This window comes from Delphinus delphis, chromosome 18 (assembly GCF_949987515.2).
Source record: "Delphinus delphis chromosome 18, mDelDel1.2, whole genome shotgun sequence".
Taxonomy (NCBI): domain Eukaryota; kingdom Metazoa; phylum Chordata; class Mammalia; order Artiodactyla; family Delphinidae; genus Delphinus; species Delphinus delphis.
Window position 1 is genome coordinate 66,837,464 of NC_082700.1, and position 24,503 is coordinate 66,861,966.

At 48.1% G+C, this 24,503-nt stretch overlaps 1 protein-coding gene across 1 annotated transcript in view; it reads right to left on the reverse strand.

The window, feature by feature from the left end:
• Nucleotides 1–15,807, reverse strand: part of SLC15A1 (solute carrier family 15 member 1) — a 49,390-nt gene extending 33,583 nt beyond the window's left edge. Inside the window, exons 1-4 of the mRNA XM_059995470.1 lie at nt 15,725–15,807; nt 1,089–1,105; nt 286–367; nt 39–180 (exon numbers count right to left, since the gene is read on the reverse strand). Of these exons, the coding sequence (XP_059851453.1) occupies nt 39–180; nt 286–367; nt 1,089–1,105; nt 15,725–15,728 (245 nt within the window). The 5' untranslated portion in view covers nt 15,729–15,807. The remainder of the gene's footprint in view (nt 1–38; nt 181–285; nt 368–1,088; nt 1,106–15,724) is intronic.
• Nucleotides 15,808–24,503: the final 8,696 nt, after the last annotated feature.

Below are 24,503 nucleotides of genomic sequence, written 5' to 3' on the forward strand. Positions count from 1 at the left end.
TTGGCTTGCTCGTTAACAAGAAACCTGCCACGACTCACTTGAACTTCCCCAGCCAGGAGTCGGCAATGAGAGCTCCGAGAATGGGCGTCAGGTAGCACAGAGCCACAAACGTGTGATAGATGGCGGTGCTCAGATTGTCGTTCCAGTGGAGGAAACTTTGAAAGTACAGAATCAGGATCGCTTTTTGCCGAGGGTGGTGGAGGACGAGAGGGCAACAAAGTTAGCAGTGGCTACAGTAACTCAAGGTCTTCACTGACGGGGGTGGGGAGAGTGTTGAAGAGTTACCTCTCATTCCATAGTAGGAAAATCTTTCACAGAACTCATTGATCACGATGAAGAAGATGCTCACGGGATAACCAAAGCAGCTCTGACAAAGAGAAACAGTCTGCGTTTGAAACAAGCTCCTCACTGGTCCATATTCGCCAGTGAGGGCTAACGGCGTGGAAAGTAGCGGATGCGTGTTTAGTAACTTATCAGAGGCACTCCAGAGGTGGAATCAAGAATTAAAAAGTTTCATTCCCTTACTCTCTACATAGAGACAACAATGAAATGAAGATTTTCTTGTTTTATAGTTTTACTGTTAGTCTGAGAAAAGCTAGACAGGCAGACCTCAGAGATATTGTGGGTTTGGTTGCAGACCATTGCAATAAAGCAATAATTGCAATAAAACAAGTCATAGAAAGTTTTGGGTTTCCCAGTGCATATGAAAGTTACGTTTACACTATACTGTGGTCTGTTAAGTGTGCAATAGCCTTATGCCTAAAAAAGTAAGGTACATACCTTAAGCTACGAATGCTTTGCTGCTGAAAAATGCTAACCATCATCTGACAACACAGGGTTGCCACAAACCTTCAATCTGTACAGAAACACAGTCTCTGGGAAGCACAATAAAACGAGGTATGCCTGTACAGAGCATTTCCTAAAGAGAAGAAATGTCCCACGGGAACTCAGGAGGGTCCCCTCATTGGTGTGAGATGCATGAGGTGCATTTGTTAAGCAAATGAAGCACAGCTGTGAACATTTACGGGCAAAACAGGTTGTAAAGTTTACATCATGAAGCTACGTGGAGAAGTAGAAAGGATACTCACCGGCCGTGAGAACGTTCCTGAAAGAAAACAAAATGCCGCCGTTAGAGTCAAGTACTTAAAATGCTTTCGGCTGAGTTAAGCTCAGACCCTCCGTGTTGGTCAGGCCGTCGGGTGTGCTGTCCAGACCCTCCGGCCCCGTCCAACATCCCAGTCCCAGGCCTGGGCCGCTTCTCCGAGTCGGGCTGGGCTGGTGGCTGCATTTTCTTTCAATCACCTGCTCGGGCAACTCGCGTGTGTGGTCAGGATGGAGAGCCAGAGGCTCCGAAAATCTGCCGGGACCACTTCCTCCTTAAAAGATTTAAAAAGGCTGCCCGATGCCCACGGGATATAATCCAAACTTCACCATCTCACAAGGTCAGAGGGTTTGGATGGGGGTTAAACAGAAAACGCTTAAGAGTGCCTGCTACACAGTGAGGTCCCACGCCCGTCCTGTTCCCCGGGCCGCCCTTCCTCCCGCCCGGCCCCGGCACACAAGGCTCCCGGGAAACGCCACGCGCACCCACCTAAAGTCCTCAACGAGACAGCGACCCCTCTGCCGGGAAGCCTCCTTTTAACGTGCCCCTTCCCTTCGCGAAGCCTCCTCTGACCTCCCCACGTCCCCGGTGTCTTTGCGTCAGAAAAGTGAATTAGAACAGGAAGAAAATGGGTGAGAATCCAAGTGAGTTGGTAAAAACTGGGTGCCGCTGACCGCCTTCGAAGTCCTAGCTGTCCCCTTGATCCCCTCTGTTCCAGCCCCTGCTTTTCTGTCTCCGCTGAGTTCCGGCCGGAGCGGCCTGTAGTCTCACCTGCGCCACTGCCGATACCGACAGCCTGGCCCGCGCCAATCAGGGTCTGTCACAGGCTGTCCCAGCGCCCACCGCTCCCCGCGGCCCCTCCTCCGGCCGCACTGACGACCTTCGAGTCCCCCGCGGGGCTCTGGATCCGTGACACCACAGCAATGGTTCTCAGACCGGAGGCTGCCTCAGAGGCACCCCCAGGGCTGGGGGGGAGCAGGCTTCTGGCCCCCACGCCCAGAGCTGCTGTCCCTGTAGGCCTGGCGTGGTCCCTCGAGCTTGCATTTCTAACAAGTTCCAAGGGGATGTCGGTGCTGCTGGTCCAGGGACCACACTCGGAGAATCACACGCAGACTGTGAGGTCGAGTTGCCTGACCGATCTGAGACCCGCCTGTGCCCTGTGTCCCGGGGCGGGGGCGGGGCGGGGGAGGGAACCGGACACAGAAGCCGGACGGCTCGCTGGCGTCTCCACCACGGCCCCCAGCGCCAGCTCTTGCACCTTCCCCGTTCTGGGCCTTTCCTCTCGGACCTGCCACCTTGTGTTTTCATCATGTGCAAGTCCAGGGCCCCATCCCACAAGAAACAAACTGCAGCTCTGCCTGAGGAACTCCCTTCTGGGCCTGGACCGCGTGGTCCTCCAGGGCCCCCTTCATCTCGTGGGCCGGGGTCTTCCTTCCTGAAGCCGCTCATGCTGGGCTGTGGGTATCTGCACTTCCCCAGCTCAGCACGGCCTCACACCCCACACCAGACAGTCTCCAATTCTTGCCTCATCATTTAAGAGCAGTGATGCTATTTTAGTCCTTGTCCTAAGGTGGGAAATATTAAAATTCTGGAAGGAGAGTCTTCACCACTAACAGACTGGTTTTCTCCCCAGTTAGACTTCCTTGTGGGAAGGGGCTGCTCTCAGGGGCAACATGTGAAGAATGCGGGCATGGGGTCAGATGGGTAATGGGATCTCAGTCCTGACCCCCCGTGACCCTGGGCAAGCCCACCTCCCCTGTGGACAGCCTGCCTATCAGATGAAGATAACGCCACCCACCTTCTAGGATGACTGTAAGAGTTCCACATGGGAAGCCCCAGACCAGGGCTCAATGGGTCCTTCAGTGGGAGATGCTACCACATCAGGATACTCAGCCCCTCACACGGTGCTTTTCAGAGTGGAAATTAAATGTTTGTTGAATGAATACATATTCCAAAGATCCAGCCACATCAGTCATCAAGTACCGTGTTCAGATCCTGGCTCTGCCACTTAGCAGTTCCATTTGCCCCGCTAGCCTCCTTCTGTTGGTGAGGCTGACCTGGTGGGCTTCATCGGTGTCCCCATGTCTTCCCAATCCCCATAGAGTTTGGCCAATGGGGAGCCGTCGCAGGAGGTCAGAGGGTCAGGGTGTTCCTCTCCCTGAGGCTTTGCCCAGGCCACCTCAGATGGCTGAACCCTCAAGTGTCAGCCACTGTGCCTCCGAGGTCGGCCCTCTCTCTCTCCACATGACTCTCCTTCCAGGTTTCCATCCCGGTTTTTTCCACTTCCTACAGGTGGTAACAGTAAGGCTGATACTCCGGGTACCTGCACCATCACTTATGGTGCCCTGCCCCCCACCCGTCTAAATGTCTTTCTGTGAATAAACACCCCTATTTTGAGAATGCCATCGGTTTCCTGCTGGGACCATCATGGACAAACAAGCCACGTTTCATCACCAGACTACATGTTGCCGTGTTTCATCACCAGAGTGGGGAGACGGCCACTCTGCTGTGAAATAAAAGGACCTGCCAGGAAGGCGCTTTTGCAAAGTTCTACAGGACCAGCCTGTTGGCAGTATTCGAAGCCTGTTTCTTTGCTCTGTCTTCTTGAGGATCTAGCAGGACCATACGACGCTCCGCCTACTTCGACTTCAGATAATGTAGCCTTACCACTGTCTCCCAAAGACCAGACAAAGCAATGAGTGTCGTCCACACAACAGCTCAGGTTGGTTCTTGCAATGGGCCTTCTAGAGAAAAGCAGGAGGAGGGTATGAAAATCCAGACTCAACAGAGATAGCCTGGAGCTTTGCTGCAATCATCTCTTCCACATGTCTTTCAGAATTTTGGTTTGCAGGGAAAGACTTCACCTGGCCAGGGTAGCACCTGTGATTTTTTGGCTAAATATTACTTAGCACCAATTATTTGCTAAATAATAATGGCAAAGGTTTTGTTTAGTTCAGACATGAATAGGGTTACAGCAAAGAGATCTTAAACCTTATTACAGCAACCGTTGCACCCAGAACTACATGATGGAAAATGAAATTCCTGAACTCCAAGTGAAAATCTGAGATTTAGTACCCACTCATCACTCGGGAAGTTTTTTCTTTTCTGAAAGCTGTGTGTTCCAAAGAACCACTTTTATTGCCGTGGGGCAGAGGTTGCTAAGCTCTTCTTTTATAGAATTCAGAGCTACTTACTGGATGTAATACTGCAGTCAGCATTTCTTAATACACCCGTGTCCTCTCAGGATTGCTGTCTGAGGAAGCTAAGTGTGGAAGGGGGGGTTACGTCGAGCCTTAAGTCTGAACTCAAATTTCAACTGTCACAAGATTCTGTTTACTTTGGTAGAGTTGGGTCTATTGTTGATATCCTGATAGTAAATCTGATCGGCATATTTGAGTGGTCCGATGTTTCTAGCATCTTTCATGGGTCACTTGGTTTTAACTACTGGGTCAGAGTAAAACAGCTTAGCCAGTCCCGGCATATAGTAACCATGGAATCAATGCTGGCTCTTACTGTTATTCTAAGCCTAGCAGTGCTTTTGTCTCTCTTTTGGTTAAAGAATTTAGTAAAATAAGTGTACATTATAAACCTCTATGATTACTGACTTCTGAGGACAGCAGGAAAAACCAAGAAAGACACACTATTGCTTTCCAGTAGTTGATGGAATCTCTCCATTAAGGTGACTATTTCCTACTACTTAACGGAGCACATTCCATATTTTGAACCATTTAGGGATAGAAACCCTAACTTTAATGTTTTATTACCTAGAAACTGATAACTCCCTCAGCAACATGATGGGCGTAAAGAGTGCTTTTCTAGGATTTAGACTTGGGAAGGGAAGGAAGAGGCATCTTTGCTGGATCTAACAGAGAAGCTCGTACCTGCATGCAGAGAGAAAAATATCCCCTATCATCGCCGGGAGGGAAATTGAGGGAGAGATTTAAGTACTGCATCGTGCGTTGGGGATGACATTTCTTCAGTCGCATGGTGTGGGTGGCAGAACAGTGGTCCCCCGAAGATGTCCATGTCCCAACCCCCAGGGCTTGTGGGTATGTTACCCTCCACGGCAAAAGGACTTTGTAGGTGTGATTCATTCAAAGACCCTGAGATGGGGCATTTATCCTGGATTATCTGGGTGGCCTCAGCACCATCAAAAGTGTCTTTGAAAGAGTCAAAGGAGGAGATATGAAGACAGAAGCAGAAGTTGGGGTGACAGCAATCGCTAGAAGGCCACCACGATCCAAGGTATGTGGTGACCTCTAGAAGCTGAAAGGACAAGGAAATGGATTCTGTCCCTTGAGCCTCCAGAAGGAACCAGCCCTGTCAACACCTTGCTTTTGCCCCAGTGAAGCCCATGTCAGGCTTCTGACCTCCAGAGCTTTAAGACGATAATTCTGTGTTGTTTTAAGCCACTGTGTTTGTGGTGATCTGTTACAGCAGCCATAGGTGACTAATTCACGTGGGTTTGCCTCAAGCTCTGTAGATGGAGGTTTCATCTCTATTTACATAGATCATAAGACTCACATCTCCTAGCAAGTTTTATTTGTCAGCAACATGTCCTTTTATCACTTGTTTTCCTGAGCTACACTTTCTATCCGAGGGCTTAGGCGTCCATACGCGGCACCTGCCTTTTTGATGGGATTTGGCAGCATCTGTACTTGCTCAGCTGCCTTCTGCAGGTTTCTGACTCTTCATAACCCATCTCTAAAGTGGGGATGCTGCCCTACAGGGTGGCTACCCTGGGACTAAGGGGGTCTGAAAACGGTTTCATAAACCGGGAGTAAAACGAGTTTCCTCGATGATGGCTCTTTTAGGCTGTGCATATGCCTCACAAAGTCGGTCACAGGAGACCCCAGGGGACACAATGCTCCTGCTAGAATATACTTAGCCTCACTCTCAGCAGAAGTAGCTTCTGAGTTAAGGTGAGAACTCCTCTCACAATATTACCCCTGCAGTTAGTAGATGGAAGGACATGGGACTTTGGAATCAGCTTGGAGACAATCTTCCCAGCCATGAGGCTCTGGTCAAAACACTCAACCACTGGCCTTCCATCTCTTCATCTAGAAATGCTAACACCTTCTTTGCAGGTTGGTTAGTAAGATCGAAGCTACATTAATAAGATGAAGTTTGTTATTTACTGCATCCCGTGAAGACATCTGGGTAGTGTGGATGGATGTTTGGAATGGACTGACTTTAAAATAGGGACAAGAGTTTGCCATGGGGAGCCCTGGCAGGGGTGAGAGGTGGCCCTTGAAGAAAGAGGCCGTCCCCTCCAGGGTTGCTCTCATTGACCAAAATCAGAAGGTCCTTATGATGTCACCTGGGGAAATTAGGTCATGGGATGAGGAAGTTGTGGACAGAGAAAAGTCAGACTTCTCAAATACAAGCACAGTGGCAAGCACTGACTTTCAGTCAAGCTGTTTTCAAATCGGCAGCAGCATAGTGCGTGACTGTGTGAGTGGCTGCAGGCATGAAAGGAACGTTCAAAAATTCTCCAGCGCAGCGGTTCTCCACGTGTGGTCCCTGCACCAGCAGAAGCAGCTCTTGGGAACTCCATGGAAATGCAAACTCTCAGGTCCAGCCCAGACCCATGGAATCAAAACCTCAGAGGGTGGGGCCAGCTGTCTGTGCCGGGGATACAGTTTGGGAGCCACTCGCTGCCCCAGAGCAGAGCTAGGGAGCCACACGGGAGGGGCTGGGGCGCAGGCAGGCGCTGAGCATCACTCACGTCTGGGTGATCGGCTCCTATGATGTGATTCTGGCCTCGGCTCTTCATTCCCTCTTTCTGAGCTCTGTCCTCCGTTCACCAGGACGACGGTGACAAACGAGACGCTTTGCCTCACCTTCCCGCCCCCTGCCCACCCCACTGACCTGAGCGTCCCAGGTGAAGGCTCTCAGGACTGCCCTCAAACCTCGCTGGCTCTGCTACCTGCAAGGCCAGGCCTCCCCTGGGGACCTGACTTCCATCATCCTCCACCGCAGCAGTCCAGCCAGGCCTCCTGCTTCTCCCTCCCTCCAGGCTCCTTCATGGCTCCCGGCAGCATTAGGGCAGTTAGCGCCTCCCCCCGCCACGCACCCATCAGTCTCCCCATCCTCTCTCCCCGCTTAGATCCCTTTAGCCTCTTTACAATCACCCCAGACACAGCGAGCTGTTCTGACTTCTGGAAAGTGTTTCAGAGCCTCACATATCATATGATCCCCCCCACCTTTTTTGAGAAAATAAAGCGTGTGCCATTTCAAAAAGAGCCCAGCAGGACATGCACCAGGCATAACTGCAGCTGAGCTGAGACTTGGTGGCGGGAGAGGCAGGGGGGCCTGGTGTTGCACCCCTGCTTTGATTTTTTTTCCAAAATTGATCAGCTTTGATCAAGAAGTGAAAGGGCTTTTCTTTCCTTCAATGGGTTTTTCCCACAGGAGTCAGGCTAGTTACAGAACAGGCTCTGCACCTGTCACCCAAGGCCCTAGTTTCCAGAGTGGCTCTTCCTGAGGCTGTTTCTTGCCTGATAGATGATTTTTTTCCTTCCTGGAATGTCTGGCCACATGTCCCACCTCAGGGTCCCTGCTCCTCCGCATGGCAGTTTTGTGTGCTTTAGAAAATTGTGATCTTTCCAGCCGGATCCTGCCTGGAAGGCGAGGCTTGCAAGTGGAGAGCGGCTTGGTGGTGCCTTCCAGCCGGGGCCCTCCTTCTGGGGCCCCCAGGATGGGCGCAGCCTGCACACCGATGGGCACAGGCCCTGCCCACCCTTCACTTGTTTTTATAGAAATAGCCTCTTTTCCACGACTACCTCCTTCCCCACTAAGAGAGAACCTATTTTTCCTTTGATACATTGACAGATAGCTACATAAACACAGAACATACTGATGTATGGTTTTCCTAAAGCCATTTAATCAAGCTCCTGGCTGTCCTGCCGGCACCGCTGCTAAAAGCAAATGCGTTATCAGGCCTTTGAGAACGAAGAATTTCAGCTAAACCCAAGGAACATGGAGCTGCTTTAGAAATCTGGGGAAGCCAGTGCTCATGGGACAGTGTAGGTTTTATGATGTGACCCTGGCACGATGCCGTGGCAGGGGCTCAGCCTGGGGCGCTGGCGACCTTGTATCCACACAGACCGAGGCGTGAGCCCAGATGCCGGGGCGTGGGGCTCTCTGTCCAGCCCCAGAGGAGACAGACGTGGGGTATGAAACCGTCCGGCTGCAGCCTGGCACTGGCTCCTCAGCCACGGGGTCCCTCACCACTGTGCTGCCGGCATCAGCCCCTGTTGTTTCGGCGTCGCCCTTCTTGCCTAGTCTTCCCTGTGGGTGCAGTGAGCTGCCTCGTGGCATCCCGAGCCGCCCAGCAGCCAGGCCTGGTCCTGTGTGTGTCCGATGGCCAGGCCTTCATCTTTCTTGAAACCTTCTCTCGGCCAGGGGCCCCCTGGTCAGGGCCTTCGTTTCCTGGGGCTGCCACAACACTGTACCATGGACAGAGAGGCTTAACACGATGGAGGTGCATCGTCTCGCAGTTCTGGAGGCTGGAAGGCTGAGATCAGGCGTGGGCAGAGCTGTTCCTCCTAAGGCTGTGAGGGAGGATCTGTTCGCTGCCTATCCCCCAGCCCCCGGTGGGTTGCTGGCCACCTCTGATGTTCTTTGGCTTGTACGAGCATCACCCGGTCTCTGCCTTCACCTTCACCTGGTCTTCTCCCCTTCGGTGCGTCTGGGTCCAAATCTCCCCTCTTACAAGGACACCAGTCACACTGGATTAGGGCCGCCTCCTCCAGCATGACCTCATCTGAACTGATTCCATCTGTGATGACCCTATTTCTACATAAAGTCACATTCTCAGGTGCTGGGGGTTAGGGCTTCAGTATATGAATTCGGGGGTGACAAAATGAAACCCGTAACAGTCGAGGGCATTTGTAGTACTCGACCTATTGTTGTAGGTTACAGATATCCTCCTGCCTTTTAAAAAGGCTTCTACACATGAGTGTCTAAAATCACAGGCTTAAGAGGCCCGTCATGACTGCTTCTGATGGTTTTATAAATCACCTACAACTTCTAGCATCTTGTTTCCATAACCACAGATGTGATCGCCATTCATTGATGAATGATCAATGAATCATTGATCACCATTCCCGTTCTCCTTCAGAAAGAAATCACCTCCAGGGGCCCCAGGACCCAACCCCCTCGGTACATGCTCAAAAGTTGTTTATGCCTCTTTTGCAGGGAAAGGGCAGCCAGGCCAGAGGGTGCGACAGAGTTAGTACGTAGTAAGCTGCTACGCAAAACAGAAAGATCCAGGGACAGGCCTGAGTTCTGCCTCAGGTGTAGGCAGATCAGTTACTCAGGGTTAAGGAAGGCAATCCTTGCTCTCCAGGGACTTCCTGTATCTACACCTGGACATTCTTGTTTTCTAGAAGAACACCCTGTATTCTGAACTTAGAATGAGGCTGACTCTAGATGCTATGACTGCTGAGAGTGAATAAACAAACATATTCTCAGGGTAAAGACAGACCTTTCCTCAGAGCTGCTCTAAAAGGAAACAGGAGAGGACGTGAGGGGAAGCGTCTCTCAGCCTCCTGGACATCACTTTCCCACCACCGCAAGTGACGCGCTCCAAGCAGGCAAGAGAAACAAGCACATTAGCGTCGGCCCTGATAATGTCGTGTGTTTCATAGGAGAAAACAATGCCAAAGGCACACAAGTGTCACTAAATTAAAAAAAAACAACAACAACTAAAAACGAATCTTCTGGTCTTTGGGGGAGTTTGTTTGGAGGCAATTAAGTTAGAGATCCAAAATTTTAGACACAAAGTTTTTTACTCTTAGATGTTAAATCGCGGCTAGAAAAACAGCTTTCTGATCACGGTTAAGTGTGAAGTTAGGCTCTAAAACTAGGTACAGAATGCAAATGTTTTCCTCCGTTGATATTTAGGTTGTACATGCCTCATTCTTATCCTGAGAATACCCATAAGAAATTTCTAGAAGTAGAACGCTGGTAAAATATTATGTGTATTTTAAATTCTGTCAGATATTACCTAACAACTCTCCACGGAAGTGTTAGGTGACTTATTTTTTCCAGTCTTATAATTTTAGAATGAACATGCACAGAAGAGACAGCTATTAAAAAAAAAATAAACACTATTCATAGTTAAAGACTGCCTGGAAACTTTATCCACAGATTAGTAATACAGTATCAACAGAGTCTGACCATTATTTTTAGAACTAATTTGAGGTAAATTACCCATGTCTTATGACATCACTGTGAACATTTCTGATTCACCTACTATTATACATGGGGGGGTGTTTACAGACCAATTCTGTTATTAATAGATTGCTGTTCAGAACTGATTAGAGCTATGACTTGAAAGTCCATCTGTCTTGCTGCAGGGAAGACACTAGTTACTAAATGTAGCACCTAAGCTGAGGATGCAGGCCATAATGGAACCATCTTTGCATGGTAAGAATATTTCCTAACTAAAGTTATGGACAAATAACACATATATCAGAGAGAATATTTTCTATTACCATGTGTACTGGGTTAAATAGTGTTCTCCCAAAACTACTGTGCTTTCCATAATCCTAGAAGGTGACCTTATGCAGATGAGAAGGTGCAGATGAGAAGAGGGAAGATGAGGTCACTCTGGAGTAGGGTGGGTTCTGAATCCCATATGACCAGTGTCCTGATAAGGAGACAGCCATACACAGAGGGAAGATGGTGGCCACGCGATGATGAACGCAGAGACCGGAGTGATGTGTCCACGAGCCGAGGCATGCTGGCAACACCCGAAGCTAAGAGAAAGGCATGGGACAGATTCTCCCCTAGAGCCCTCGGAGACAGCGTGGCCCTGCTGACACCTGGATTTTGGACTTCCAGCCCCCAGCAATGTGAAAGAATACATTTCTGTGGCTTTAGACAAACTGGTTTGTGATACTTTTGTTAGAGCAGCCACAGGGAACGAACACATTACGGGAGCTTCTGTGTTTTGACTAAATAAGAAAAACTTTTGCTCCTCCGAGAACATTTCAGGTGTACCTCCTGCCGTGTCCTGATAGAGCTTACGATGAAACTCCGCAGATAGCAGAGGTTTTCAACGCTGACTTTGAGAACCCTGAACGGGTCTTCTTACGCGGTATACTTCGTGAGCTTTCTGGTCTTATGTCTGATCCTTGAACCAAATTTTCCTGACGGGCACATGTTCCGTTTCACACATTTCTACGTCATACCTGGGGACTCTGACCCCTCTGTGCGATGAGAGGCTCCTGGTGGCAGCCCAGTGGGAGGCCCTGGCTGGTTTCCAGTCTCGGAAGGACTAGACCTTCCTCCTCCTTCAGGAGAGTCTGCGGAAGATCCTATCCCTTCCCCTTGCCTGTGGCACCTTCCAGCTGCTGAGATGGTCCTGTAACCCTGTACTACCTGCTCATGGTAGCCACACCTGGACCGAATCTGGGTGGCAAGCAAAGGCCTGACAGCCCGTGCACATTGACCCCATGAGTTGACCCCACCATGCTGTTTCCTCAGTGATATATTTCTGACCTTTGAAACCAGGGGACAAAGTTACAAAACAGCGAGTCCCTGGTTCTTTATGTTGCTATCCCGTGGACTTTATGAGTTCACGGTTCTCATCCATCTCCTGACAATATTGCCCTTATTCTTTCACCATCGTCATGGAGGAACATGGAATGTCCTCAGAGTCCACCCTTGTTTAGATTTCCTTATCAGCTCACCTGGGACACCCACATACTTTCTCTCCTGCCAAGGATGGAATCAGGATGTAATTGTGTCCAAGAGCTGCCACCACCCAGAGAAGTGGGAAAACAGAGCTGGCTGGTAGTCCCTGCCCCATGGCTCCATTCATCTGGCTCGACCCTGGAGGACAGAGGCCTCCCTGTGAAGCAGCCTGGTAGCTCACGATCCCTCAATCTGCCTCTGTCCTTCAGTAACTCAAAGGGCAGCGGGAAAATTATTAATCAAAATCCAAGTGAACCAAAAATGGAATAATTCCACTCAGGACATTTTGTAGGGGTGTGAAGGACTATGCAAACATTTACCATTAAGATGGCAAATCCTCCCACTCTGATGTGCTAAGCTGCTGCTTTCCTAACACTTTATACGGGTCTCAATAATACTTTGTTCACCTCACCTATAACTCAGTGCGAGAAAATGTTGTTTACGGGCTTGAGCTCCTGCCCTTGAGGATATGAGTCTCCTCAAGGCAGGAAAGTTTTATTCCCTTATGTGGTAAAACAAACAAACAAGCAAACAAAAACTGCATAAATAGGAGATTCAGGTCAACCCCCTGCCAGCCTTAGCTGGACCACGTTGAGTCAAGGCTCCCTTTCCTAAGACTGCCTTTGTGAGCTAATTTTTAAATTCTAGCTACTAATTTGACCCAAATTTGGACAAGCCAGGGTCCAGACTACACTAGATCTTCTTGCCATGACCTCATTTTGGGGGGCACAGTAGCAACATCTGGACATGGGCAAGGGTAGAGAAAAAGAAAGTTGTCAGGTAGAGTCACTTAGGGCAGTGGTTCTCAAAGTGCGGTCCTGGGACTGGCAGCAGCAGCAGCATCTGGGAACTTGCAGATGCAAATGCTTGAGCCCTGCCCTGACCCACCAAAGCAGAGACGCTAGGGCTGCGGTCCAGGCGCGCATTAGAATGAGCCTTTGCTCAAGTGATCCCGACACATGCTAAAGCCTAAAAACCCCTGACTTAGAGTAATGTCAGCCTAAAAGGACCCAATGTCAGAAGTTCTCTCTTTTTACTGCACGGGAGGAAGACGTTCTCCCAAGGTTGGGATGCCCAAGGCTCCCTTTGGCGTGGGGTACCCTCAGCTTCCAGCAGCACGCTTACAGCCTACAGCAGGAATGCCAGCCTCCCTGGTCCTTCGGCTGTGTTCACAGGTCTACCCAAGAGCTTCTAGAAAGAGGAGAGAATGTGGAAGGACTTTTAAAGGACCAGGTTTGAGGGAACTTCAAGGCTAGTCCCTCCTTTTATACTCAGGAAACTGACTTGAAAAACTCTTCAGAATTGCATACAAGGCCAGAAGGAAGCTGAGGGCTGGAGGGGAGGAATGTGATAAAGCGTCATCACTAAGTAAATGAACTTCTCAGGTCGGCCTGGAGGCCCTGGCATGGGGGGCAGGAAAACCGGAAGCCTCTTCCTAGAACCCGAAGCCTCCCTCGTCAACCTCCCTTTTCAGAGTCATATATGTGGCATGCGACAGGGCAGGATCTATGGTTTGCCAGGACCAAAGTGAGGGAAGGAATTGGTGAGAACAACAACTTTGGCATATACCTTTGCTAAGCTCTGGGCTAGGGAGTCGGGTGGGGGGTAACAGGACGGAAACAGAATATTCCAAATCTTCCCCAAAAGCATCCCCAGCCCTCCAAAGGTCTCAGAGGCGGTGCTCCAGTCACTGAGGTTTGCTGCCCTTCGGAGACCTAACTCCACCAGGCAGGCTGGTCCCTGCCTCCTCTGGCCCCGACTCTGATAATCACACACACCCTTTAAAGCAAAGGTCAGCAGCTATGGCACGGCACCAGATCCAGCCCCCGACCCATTTTTGTATGGCTCGTAAGCTGAGAATGGTGTCTACGTTTTAAAACAATCGAAAAACGCTTTTAAAGACTATTTTATGACACCTGCAAAGCATATAAAATTCACACTTCCGTGCCCATTGATAAAGTTTTACTGAAACACAGATTCGCCCATTTGTTTCATATTTCAAATTACAAGGGTGCACTTGAGTCGTTGCCACAGACACTGTGTGGCCCCCGGAGCCAAAAATATCTACTATCTGGCCCTTTTCAAGGCAAACGCTTCTCTAAGAACTTTCCTTGCTTCTTTCCCTCCTGCTGGATTCACCAAGCTTTCCAAGTGTTCCCCTTTCAGTCACGAGGGGATCTGAAACAATCTTGGCATCATCTAAGTCACAAAGATCTGCTCTTAAGAGGGGAAGTTACTGCTACTTTTTTAAATTAAAAGACATTTCCTAATTATTTGTTTCATTTACTAACTAGACCGAGATATTGAAAATTTAGGACTTGAGTAAACATAAGACTGGTATCTGAATATAAACTTTTTGTTGCTACTCACATGCTATGCCAATCTCAGTTGCAAAACAAACAACCCCCCACCCCCAAACCCTTAAGCGCCAATCTGTAAACTAGAAAGTCAGTTCACTGGGGACTATACTTCAAAAGCTAACCTTGTGTTCATCCACTGACAATCAGGCTGCCGACAGCTACCCCGATTGGAACTGTGTTAGGAAAAGTTCTAATTCGGCATGGATACCATTCAGGTATTTGGGATCTGAAAACCAAAATGAATATTTCAGAGCACCTCCCAGAAAAGTTACATAGAGTGACAAGCAAATGGTGTTTGAGGCAGGACCCAGAGCTCCAGCCCAGGAGTGGGGCTGCCTGCAAAGCTGAGCTCTGATGGGTACCGGCCCCTGACAGCCTGCACTGGAGAGGAGGCTGCAGCATCTTTCTGGAACGAGCATACTTAGCACCACTAGAAGTCCCAAGGGTGACCCACTAAATACTGCTGCTCCAGGACCACGACTCGGCATGGCACAGAGAGTCTGAGAGCCAGGTGCCCATGCACACCCGGCATCGAGCTCCTACACAGCTCAGTGCTGCCACTGAGGGTGGTATGGACATTTCTGCCTAATGGCTGAGGGAGTCAAGAGCCACAGAGCTTAGCTTACTGATGCAAGATCACAGAGGGAGCAAGTGGCAGAGCAGGAATACAAGTGCAGGCCAAAGTCAGACCGGGTTCTCTCAACCACGTGGCCACACTGTGACAGCCTGCACCCATCCATGCACAGGCTTGCGGGGAGAAGAGGGCTGCTGGTCTCTTGCAGCTCCGTTCTGCTTCTGCGTTCATTCCAGAGCTGTTTATTCGGAAGCAGGCAGGATTAAATTGTTCTCTATTTGTTCCGCCGGCACTCCATGCCTACCTGTGGAGGACCGGCTACTCTCCTCTATGCCTTCTCTTGAAGCTCGAAGACAGCGTCAGAACGTTAAATAGGACCCCAACGGGCCAGCCCCAGTTCCTCTTGGACCAGGGCTCCCTCAGCAGCTCTGGAGTCACCTGGCCAGCCAGAGGCAAGAGAAGCGCCAGAACAGCCCCTGAGCGCCCCGCTCCCCGCTCCTGGACGGAGGCTCTGCTGGCCCTGCCATCACCAGCACGATGCAGTCTAGCTTCCAGCCCACTCTCAGCCCACAGGGTGGGAACACAGAGACCGAGGATTCACAACAGGTAGGCAGGTCAAGGTTACTGCGTTCGTTCTTCCAACCTGTGACCGGGCGCCTGGGGTCCTCTGCCTCCGCGCCCGGGCACGAGATGGGGCGGGGAGGCTGCCCGCCCTGCAAACACGCCCCAGCCTGCGAATCCCACCGCCACCCCGGGCTCCGCTGACCCCCGGTCGCTTCCCGCCGCGGCGAGGTGTCCCTGATGCGCGCCTGCCCTCCCGCGGTGCCAGCGTTGCCGGCTCCGCCCGCAGGTCCGCCAGCCGCCGGCGACCGCGGGGACCTGCGTGGCAGCCCGGCCCCGCCCCTCGGCGACCCCTCCGCGGCGCCCCGACTGCGCAGCCCCTGCGCCGGGCTCCCCGCGACCCCGGCCCCGCGCGCCTACCCATGGTGGCGGCTCCGAGGGCTCCCTGCGACTGGCGAGCGAGGAGTCCAGGACGGAGGACTTTTTGCTAAGGCGTTGCTTCCTGTGACTTGGTGTGCAGGCCCTGCCCAGCACCTGTGTAGCTGGAGGCGCTCGGGCGGGGCAGCAGGGCTCCACCCTTGGAGGCGGTGGAACGGCAGAGGCAGAGGTCAGAGACCCTGGAGCCCCAGCAGAGGGACACCTGTCCGTAGCCGGCACCTGGACTCCGCTGTTCAGACACCCCTGGCCCTCGGGGGCCGGCCAGAGGCATAGCGCGGGTGACAGGGGGGACCTGGGCCGGGGACGCCCCAGCTTGAGCGCGCATCTGAGCCACGGGGAAGGAGCATGAAATTCAGGGCCCTCGGCCTCAGCTGGATTTGCTGACTCAGTAGGTCGGGGTGGGGCTCGAGAATTTGCGTTTCTAACAAGTGCTAAGGTGAGGTTGACAGCTGTTGCTCAGGGGACCGCACTCTGGAAAGCACTGCCTGGGAAAGCACTACGTCTGCGCAGGGAAGCAAAAGTGGGTGGAAGGCTGCTCAGTTTAATGTGTGCGCGGTGCCCGGACTTGTGTCTTTAGGTGGAGTGTGAGTGTGGAAAGCATTTATGGAGGATTCTGCACTTCCTTTCTTTAAGAATAAAAGGGGACTTCCCCAGTGGTTAAGAATCCGCCTGCCAATGCAGGGGACATGAGTTCCATCCGTGATCAGAGAAGATCCCACATGATGCGGAGCAACTAAGCCCGTGCAACTACTACTGAGCTTGTGCCCTAGAGCCCGGGAGCCACAACTACCGAGCCCACGCGCCCAGAGCCTGTTCTCCGCAACAAGAGAAACCACCGCAATGAGAAGCCCGCGCACCGCAACGAAGAGTAGCCCCCGCTCGACGCAACTAGAGAAAGCCCACGCGCTGCAACAAAGACCCAACGCAGCCAAAAATAAATAAATAAATAAAATTGATTTAAAAAATAAATAAATCAAAATCTAATAAACACCATTATGCTATTGAAATTGTAAATGTTCACTGCAGAGTCAGGCAATAGAATATGATTACATTTTCATGGTACCTTTTCTGATTACATTTACTCCGTGGTTCCAGTGTTTCACTCCTGTGCCAAGCAGAATGTTCCAGATGTCACTGTCAAATGGATTTCTTTTCTAAGCCCCACCACTGGTTCCATTTGAGGCACGTTTTAGTTTGCCTTACACAACTGTTGTATAGCTTTTCTTCTTCTTTTTCATAATTGCGTTTAGCTTTTTTCTTACTGCTAGAATAAGCACACGCTTTCACTTTATTCTGAAGATTATCCAACTCTCTAATCATGCTATTACATGGAAACCACTTTCTTCTAGAGGGTTCACCCTTACATCTGGCTCCCATCAGGGCTGAGTGCCCTGTGGGCTTGGGGCACAGTCCTGCTGGGACTCCCCTCCAGGGCTCTTTCCGTTAGGATTTCTGCTGTTGGATCCCATGACTCACTGACTTCCTCCCTCCTTCCTTCTCCCCTTCCTTTCCTTCCTTGGAGAACATAATCAGAAAGGGTGCTTGGCAAACACATTTTCTACCTGCCTGAAAACATCTTCATTTTGCTCTTACACCTGAATGAACTTCTTCGTTGGAATTCAATTTCCCTCAGAATTACGAAGACATGGCCTCTTGTCTTCCAGCATCAGTGTAGCTGCAGAGTTCATTTATTTTTTTCACTGTAGGTTTCCTTCTAAGTTTTTCACTCTTCTCATGAGAACGTGCCTAGAGGTGAGTTTATGGGGGTTTTTATACATCTTTATTGGAGTATAATTGCTTTACACTGTTGTGTTAATTTCTGCTGTATAACAAAGTGAATCAGCTATATGTATACACATATCCCCATAACCCCACCTTCTTGTGTCTCCCTCCCACCCTCCCTATCCCACCCCTCTAAGTGGTCACAGAGCACCGAGTTGACCTCCCTGTGCTATGCAGCTGCTTCCCACTAGCTATCGATTTTGCATTTGGTAGTGTATATATGTCCATGTCACTCTCTCACTTCGTCCCAGCTTCCCCTTCGCCCCAACCCGTGTCCTCAAGTTCATTCTCTATGTCTGTGTCTTTATTCCCGTCTTGCCCCTAGGTTCTTCAGAACCTTATTTTTTTTTTTTTAGATTCCATATATATGTGTTAGCATACGGTATTTGTTTTTCTCTTTCTGACTTACTTCACTCTGTATGACAGACTCTAGGTCCATCCACCTCATTACAAATAACTCAATTTCGTTCCTTTTTATGGCTGAGTAATATTCCATTGTATATATGTGCCACATCTTCTTTATCCATTCATCTGTCAATGGACATTTAGGTTGCTTCCATGTCCTGGCTATTGTAAATAGAGCTGTAGTGAACATTGTGGTACATGACTCTTTTTGAATTATGGTCTTCTCAGGGTATATGCCCAGTAGTGGGATTGCTGGGTCATATGGTAGTTCTATTTTTAGTTTTTTAAGGAGCCTCCAAACTGTTCTCCATAGTGGCTGCATCAATTTACATTCCCACCAACAGTGCAAGAGGGTTCCCTTTTCTCCACACCCTCTCCAGCATTTATTGTTTGTAGACATTTTGATGTCTACAAACATCAAATACCTCATTGTGATTTTGATTTGCATTTCTCTAATGATTAGTGATGTTGAGTATCCTTTCATATGTTTGTTGGCAATCTGTATACCTTCTTTGGAGAAATGTCTATTTAGGTCTTCTGCCCAATTTTGGATTGGGTTGGTTTTTTTCATATTGAGCTGCAAGAGCTGCTTGTATATTTTGGAGATTAATCTTTTGTCGGTTGCTTCATTTGCAAATATTTTCTCCCATTCTGAGGGTTGTCTTGCTATGTAAAAGCTTTTAAGTTTCATTAGGTCCCATTTGTTTATTTTTGTTTTTATTTCCATTACTCTAGGAGGTGGGTCAAAAAGGATCTTGCTTTGATTTATTTCATAGAGTGTTCTGCCTATGTTTTCCTCTAAGAGTTTTATAAAGTCTGGCCTTACATTTAGATCTTTAATCCATTCTGAGTTTATTTTTGTGTATGGTGTTAGGAAGTGTTCTAATTTCATTCTTTTACATGTAGCTGTCCAGTTTTCCCAGCACCACTTATTGAAGAGGCTGTCTTTTATCCATTGTATATTCTTGCCTCCTTTGTCAAAAATAAGGTGACCATATGTGCATGGGTTTATCTCTGGGCTTTCTACGCTCTTCCATTGATCTATATTTCTGTTTTTGTGCCAGTACCATACTGTCTTGATTACTGTAGCTTTGTAGTATAGTCTGCAGTCAGGGAGCCTGATTCCTCCAGCTCTGTTTCTCTTTCTCAAGATTGCTTTGACTATTTGGGGTCTTTTGTGTTTCCATACAAATTGTAAAATTTTTTGTTCTAGTTCTGTGAAAAATGCCACTGATAACTTGATAGGCATTGCACTGAATCTGTAGATTGCTTTGGGTAGTAGAGTCATTTTCAACAATGTTGATTCTTCCAGTCCAAAAACATGGTGTATCTCTCCATCTGTTTGTATCATCTTTAATTTCTTTTATCAGTGTCTTACAGTTTTCTGCATACAGGTCTTCCTTTGGTAGGTTTATTCCTAGGTATTTTATTCTTTTTGTTGCAATGGTAAATGGGAGTGTTTCCTTAATTTCTCTTTCAGATTTTTCATCATTAGTGTATAGGAATGCAAGAGATTTCTGTGCATTAATTTTGTATCCTGCTACTTTACCAAATTCATTGATTAGCACTAGTAGTTTTCTGGTAGCCTCTTTAGGATTCTCTATGTATAGTATCATGTCATCTGCAAACAGTGACAGCTGTACTTCTTTTCCGATTTGGATTCCTCTTATTTCTTTTTCTTCTCTGATTGCTGTGGCTAAAACTTCCCAAACTATGTTGAATAATAGTGGTGAGAGTGGGCAACCTTGCCTTGTTCCTGATCTTAGAGGAAGTGGTTTCAGTTTTTCACCATTGAGAACGATGTTGGCTGTGGGTTTGTCATATACGGCCTTTATTATGTTGAGGTAAGTTCCCTCTATGCCTACTTTCTTGAGGGTTTTTATCATAAATCGGTGTTGAATTTTGTCGAAAGCTTTCTCTGCATCTATTGAGATGATCACATGGTTTTTCTCCTTCAATTTGTTAATATGGTGTATCATGTTGATTGATTTGCATATATTGAAGAATCCTTGCATTCCTGGAATAAACCCCACTTGATCATGGTGTATGACCCTTTTAATGTGCTGCTGGATTCTGTTTGTTAGTATTATTTTTTTTTTTTTTGCGGTACACAGGCCTCTCACTGTCGTGGCCTCTCCCATTGCGGAGCACAGGCCCCGGACGCGCAGGCTCAGCGGCCATGGCTCACAGGCGCAGCCACTCTGTGGCATGTGGGATCTTCCCAGACCAGGACACGAACCCGTGTTCCCTGCATCGGCAGGCAGACTCTCAACCACTGCGCCACCAGGGAAGCCCTGTTTGCTAGTATTTTGTTGAGGATTTTTGCATCTATGTTCATCAGTGATATTGGCCTGTAGTTTTCTTTTTTTGTGACATCTTTGTTTGGATTTGGTATCAGGGTGATGGTGGCCTCATAGGATGAGTTTGGGAGTGTTCCTCCCTCTGCTATATTTTGGAAGCGTTTGAGAAGGATAGCTGTTAGCTCTTCTCTAAATGTTTGATAGAATTCACCCATGAAGCCATTGGTCCTGGGCTTTTGTTTGTTGGAAGATTTTTAATCACAGTTTCAATTTCAGTGCTTGTGACTGGTCTGTTTATATTTTTTATTTCTTCCTGGTTCAGTCTCAGAAGGTTATGCTTTTATAAGAATTTGTCCATTTCTTCCAGGTTGTCCATTTTATTGGCATATAGTAGCTTGTAGTAATCTCTCATGATCCTTTGTATTTCTGCAGTGTCAGTTGTTACTTCTCCTTTTTCATTTCTAATTCTGTTGATCTGAGTCTTTTCCCTTTTTTTCCTGATGAGTCTGGCTAATGGTTTATCAATTTTGTTTATCTTCTCAGAGAACCAGCTTTTAGTTTTATTGATCTTTGCTATCATTTTCTTCATTTCTTTTTCATTTATTTCTGATCTGATCTTTATGATTTCTTTCCTTCTGCTAACTTTGGGGTTTTTTTTGTTCTTTTTTCTCTAATTGCTTTAGGTGTAGGGTTAGGTTGTTTATTTGAGATGTTTCTTGTTTCTTGAGGTAGGATTGTATTGCTATAAACTTCCCTCTTAGAACTGCTTTGGCTGCATCCCATAGGTTTTGGGTCGTCATGTTTTCACTGTCATTTGTTTCTACGTACTTTTTGATTTCCTCTTTGATTTCTTCAGTGATCTCTTGGTTATTTAGTAGTGTATTGTTTAGCCTCCATATGTTTGTATTTTTTACAGTTTTTTTTCCTGTAATTGATACCTAGTCCCATAGTGTTGTGGTCGGAAAAGATATTTGATACGATTTCAATTTTCTTAAATTTAACAAGGCTTGATTTGTGACCCAAGATATGATCTATCCTGGAGAATGTTCCATGAGCACTTGAGAAGAAAGTGTATTCTGTTGTTTTTGGATGGAATGTCCTATAAATATCAATTAAGTCCATCTGGTATAATGTGTCATTTAAAGCTTATTTATTTTCATTTTGGATGATCTGTCCATTGGTGAAAATGGGGTGCTAAAGTCCCCTACGATTACTGTGTTACTGTCAGTTTCCCCTTTTATGGCTGTTAGCATTTGCCTTATGTATTGAGGTGCTCCTATGTTGGGGTGCATAAATATTTACAATTGTTATAGCTTCTTGGATTGACCCCTTGATCATTATGTAGTGTCCTTCTTTGTCTCTTGTAATAGTCTTTATTTTAAAGTCTATTTTGTCTGATATAAGAATTGCTACTCCAGCTTTCTTGTGATTTCCACTTGCATGGAATATCTTTTTCCATCCCCTCACTTTCAGTCTGTATGTGTCCCTCGGTCTGAAGTGGGTCTCTTGTAGACAGCATATATACGGGTCTTGTTTTTGTATCCATTCAGCCAGTGTATGTCTTTTGGTTGGAGCATTTAATCCATTTACATTTAAGGTAATTATCAATATGTATGTTCCTATTACCATTTTCTTAATTGTTTTGGGTTTCTTATTGTAGGTCTTTTCCTTCTCTTGTGTTTCCTGCCTAGAGAAGTTCCTTTAGCATTTGTTGTAAAGCTGGTTTGGTGGTGAATTCTCTTAGCTTTTGCTTGTCTGTAAAGGTTTTAATTTCTCTGTCGAATATGAATGAGATCCTTGCTGGGTAGAGTAATCTTGGTTGTAGGCTTTTCTCTTTCATCACTTTAAATAGGTCCTGTCACTCCCTTCTGGCTTGCAGAGTTTCTGCTGAAAGATCAGCTGTGAACCTTATGGGGATTCCCTTGTATGTTATTTGTTGCTTTTCCCTTGCTGCTTTTAATATTTTTTCTTTGTATTTAATTTTTGATAGTTTGATTAATATGTGTCTTGGCATGTTTCTCCTTGGATTTATCCTGTATGGGATTCTCTACGCTTCCTGGACCTGACTATTTCCTTTTCCATGTTACTGAAGTTTTCAACTATAATCTCTTCAAATATTTTCTCAGTCCCCTTTTTTTTTTCCTCTTCTTCTTCTGGGACCCCTATAATTCAAATGTTGGTGCATTTATGTTGTTCCAGAACTCTCTGAGACTGTCCTCAATTCTTTTCATTCTGTTCTGTGGTAGTTATTTCCACTATTTTATGTTCCAGGTCACTTATCCGTTCTTCTTCCTCAGTTATTCTATTGATTCCTTCTAGAGAATTTTTGATATCATTTATTCTGTTATTCATCAGTTTGTTTGCTCTTTAGTTCTTCTAGGTCCTTGTTAAACGTTTCTTGTATTTTCTCCATTCTATTTCCAAGATTTTGGATCATCTTTACTATCATTACTCTGAATTCTTTTTCAGGTAGACTGCCTATTTCCTCTTCATTTGTTTGGTCCGGTGGGTTTTTACCTTGCTCCTTCATCTACTGCGTATTTCTCTGTCTTCTCATTTTTCTTAACTTACTGTCTTTGGGGTCTCCTTTTTTGCAGCCTGCAGGTTCGTAGTTCCCATTGTTTTTGGTGTCTACCCCCAGTGGCTAAGCTTGGTTCAGTGGGTTGTGTAGGCTTCCTGGTGGAGGGGACTGGTGACTGTATTCTGGTGGATGAGGCTGGATCCTGTCTTTCTGGGGGGCAGGACCATGTTCAGTGGTGTGTTGTGGGGTGTCTGTGAACTTAGTATGATTTTAGGCAGCCTCTCTGATAATGGGTGGGATTGTGTTCCTGTCTTGTTAGTTGTTTGGCATGGGGTGTCCAGCACTGGAGCTTGCTGGTCATTGAGTGGAGCTGGGTCTTAGTGTTGAGATGGAGATCTCTGGGAGAGCTCTCGCAATTGATATTACGTGGGGCTGGGAGGTCTCTGGTGGGCCAATGTTCCAAACTGAGCTCTCCTACCTCAGAGGCTCAGGCCTGACACCCAGTCAGAGCACCAAGACCCTGTCAGACACACGGCTCAGAAGAAAAGGGAGGAAAAAAAAAGGAAAAAATAATGTTATTAAGACAAATTTTTTTAATTATTAAAATAAAAAAAGAAGAGAGAAACCAAACCAATAAACAAATCCACCAATGATAACAAGCACTAAAAACTAAACTAAGATAAACATATAAATCAAAAACAAGTCAGTCGCAGACAGCAAACCCCAAGTCTACAGTTGCTCCCAAAGTCCACCGCCTCAATTTTGGGGTGATTCATTTTCTATTCAGGTATTCCACAGATGCAGGGTACATTAAGTTGATTGTGGAGAAACAATCTGCTGCTCCTGAGGCTGTTGGGGGAGAGTTCCCTTTTTCTTCTTAGTTCGCACAACTCTTGGGGTTCAGCTTTGGATTTGGCCCTGCCTCTGCATGTAGGTCGCCCTCTGGCGTCTGTTCTTTGCCCAGACAGGAGGGGGTTAATGGAGTGGCTGATTAGGGGGTCTGGCTCACTGAGGCCGGGGGGGAGGGAGGGGTACGGATGCGGGGCAAGCGTGTGGTGGCAGAGGCCAGCGAGACGTGAAAGCCTGAGGCGCACCCTCTTTTCTCCCAGGGAAGTTGTCCCTGGATCACGGGATCCTGGCAGCGGCGGGCTGCACAGGCTAGCGGGAGGGGAGGTGTGGATAGTGACCTGAGCTTGCACACGGGCTCCTTGGTGGCTGTAGCAGCAGCCTTAGCGTCTCATGCCCGTCTCTGGTGTCTGCGCTGATAGCCGTGGCTCGTGCCCATCTCTGCAGCTCATTTAGGTGTTCTGAATCCCCTCTCCTCTTGCGCCCCAAAACAATGGTCTCTTGCCTCTTAGGCAGGTCCAGACTTTTCCCCAGACTCCCTCCCAGCTAGCTGTGGTGCACTAGCCCCTTCAGGCTGTGTTCACGCAGCCAACCCCAGTCCTCTCCCTGGGGTCTGACCTCCAAAGCCTGAGCCTCAGCTCCCAGCCCCCACCCGCCCTGGCGGGTGAGCAGACAAGCCTCTCAGGCTGGTGAGTGCTGGTCGGCACTGATCCTCTGTGAGGGAATCTCTCCGCTTTGCCCTCTGCACCCCTGTTGCTGTGCTCTCCTCCACGGCTCCGCAGCTCCCCCGCCGCCACCCCCCGTCTCCGCCCGTGAAGGGGCTTCCTAGTGTGTGGAAACCTTTCCTCCTTCACAGCTCCCTCCGAGTGGTGCAGGTTCCATCCCTATTTTTTTGCCTCTGTTTTCT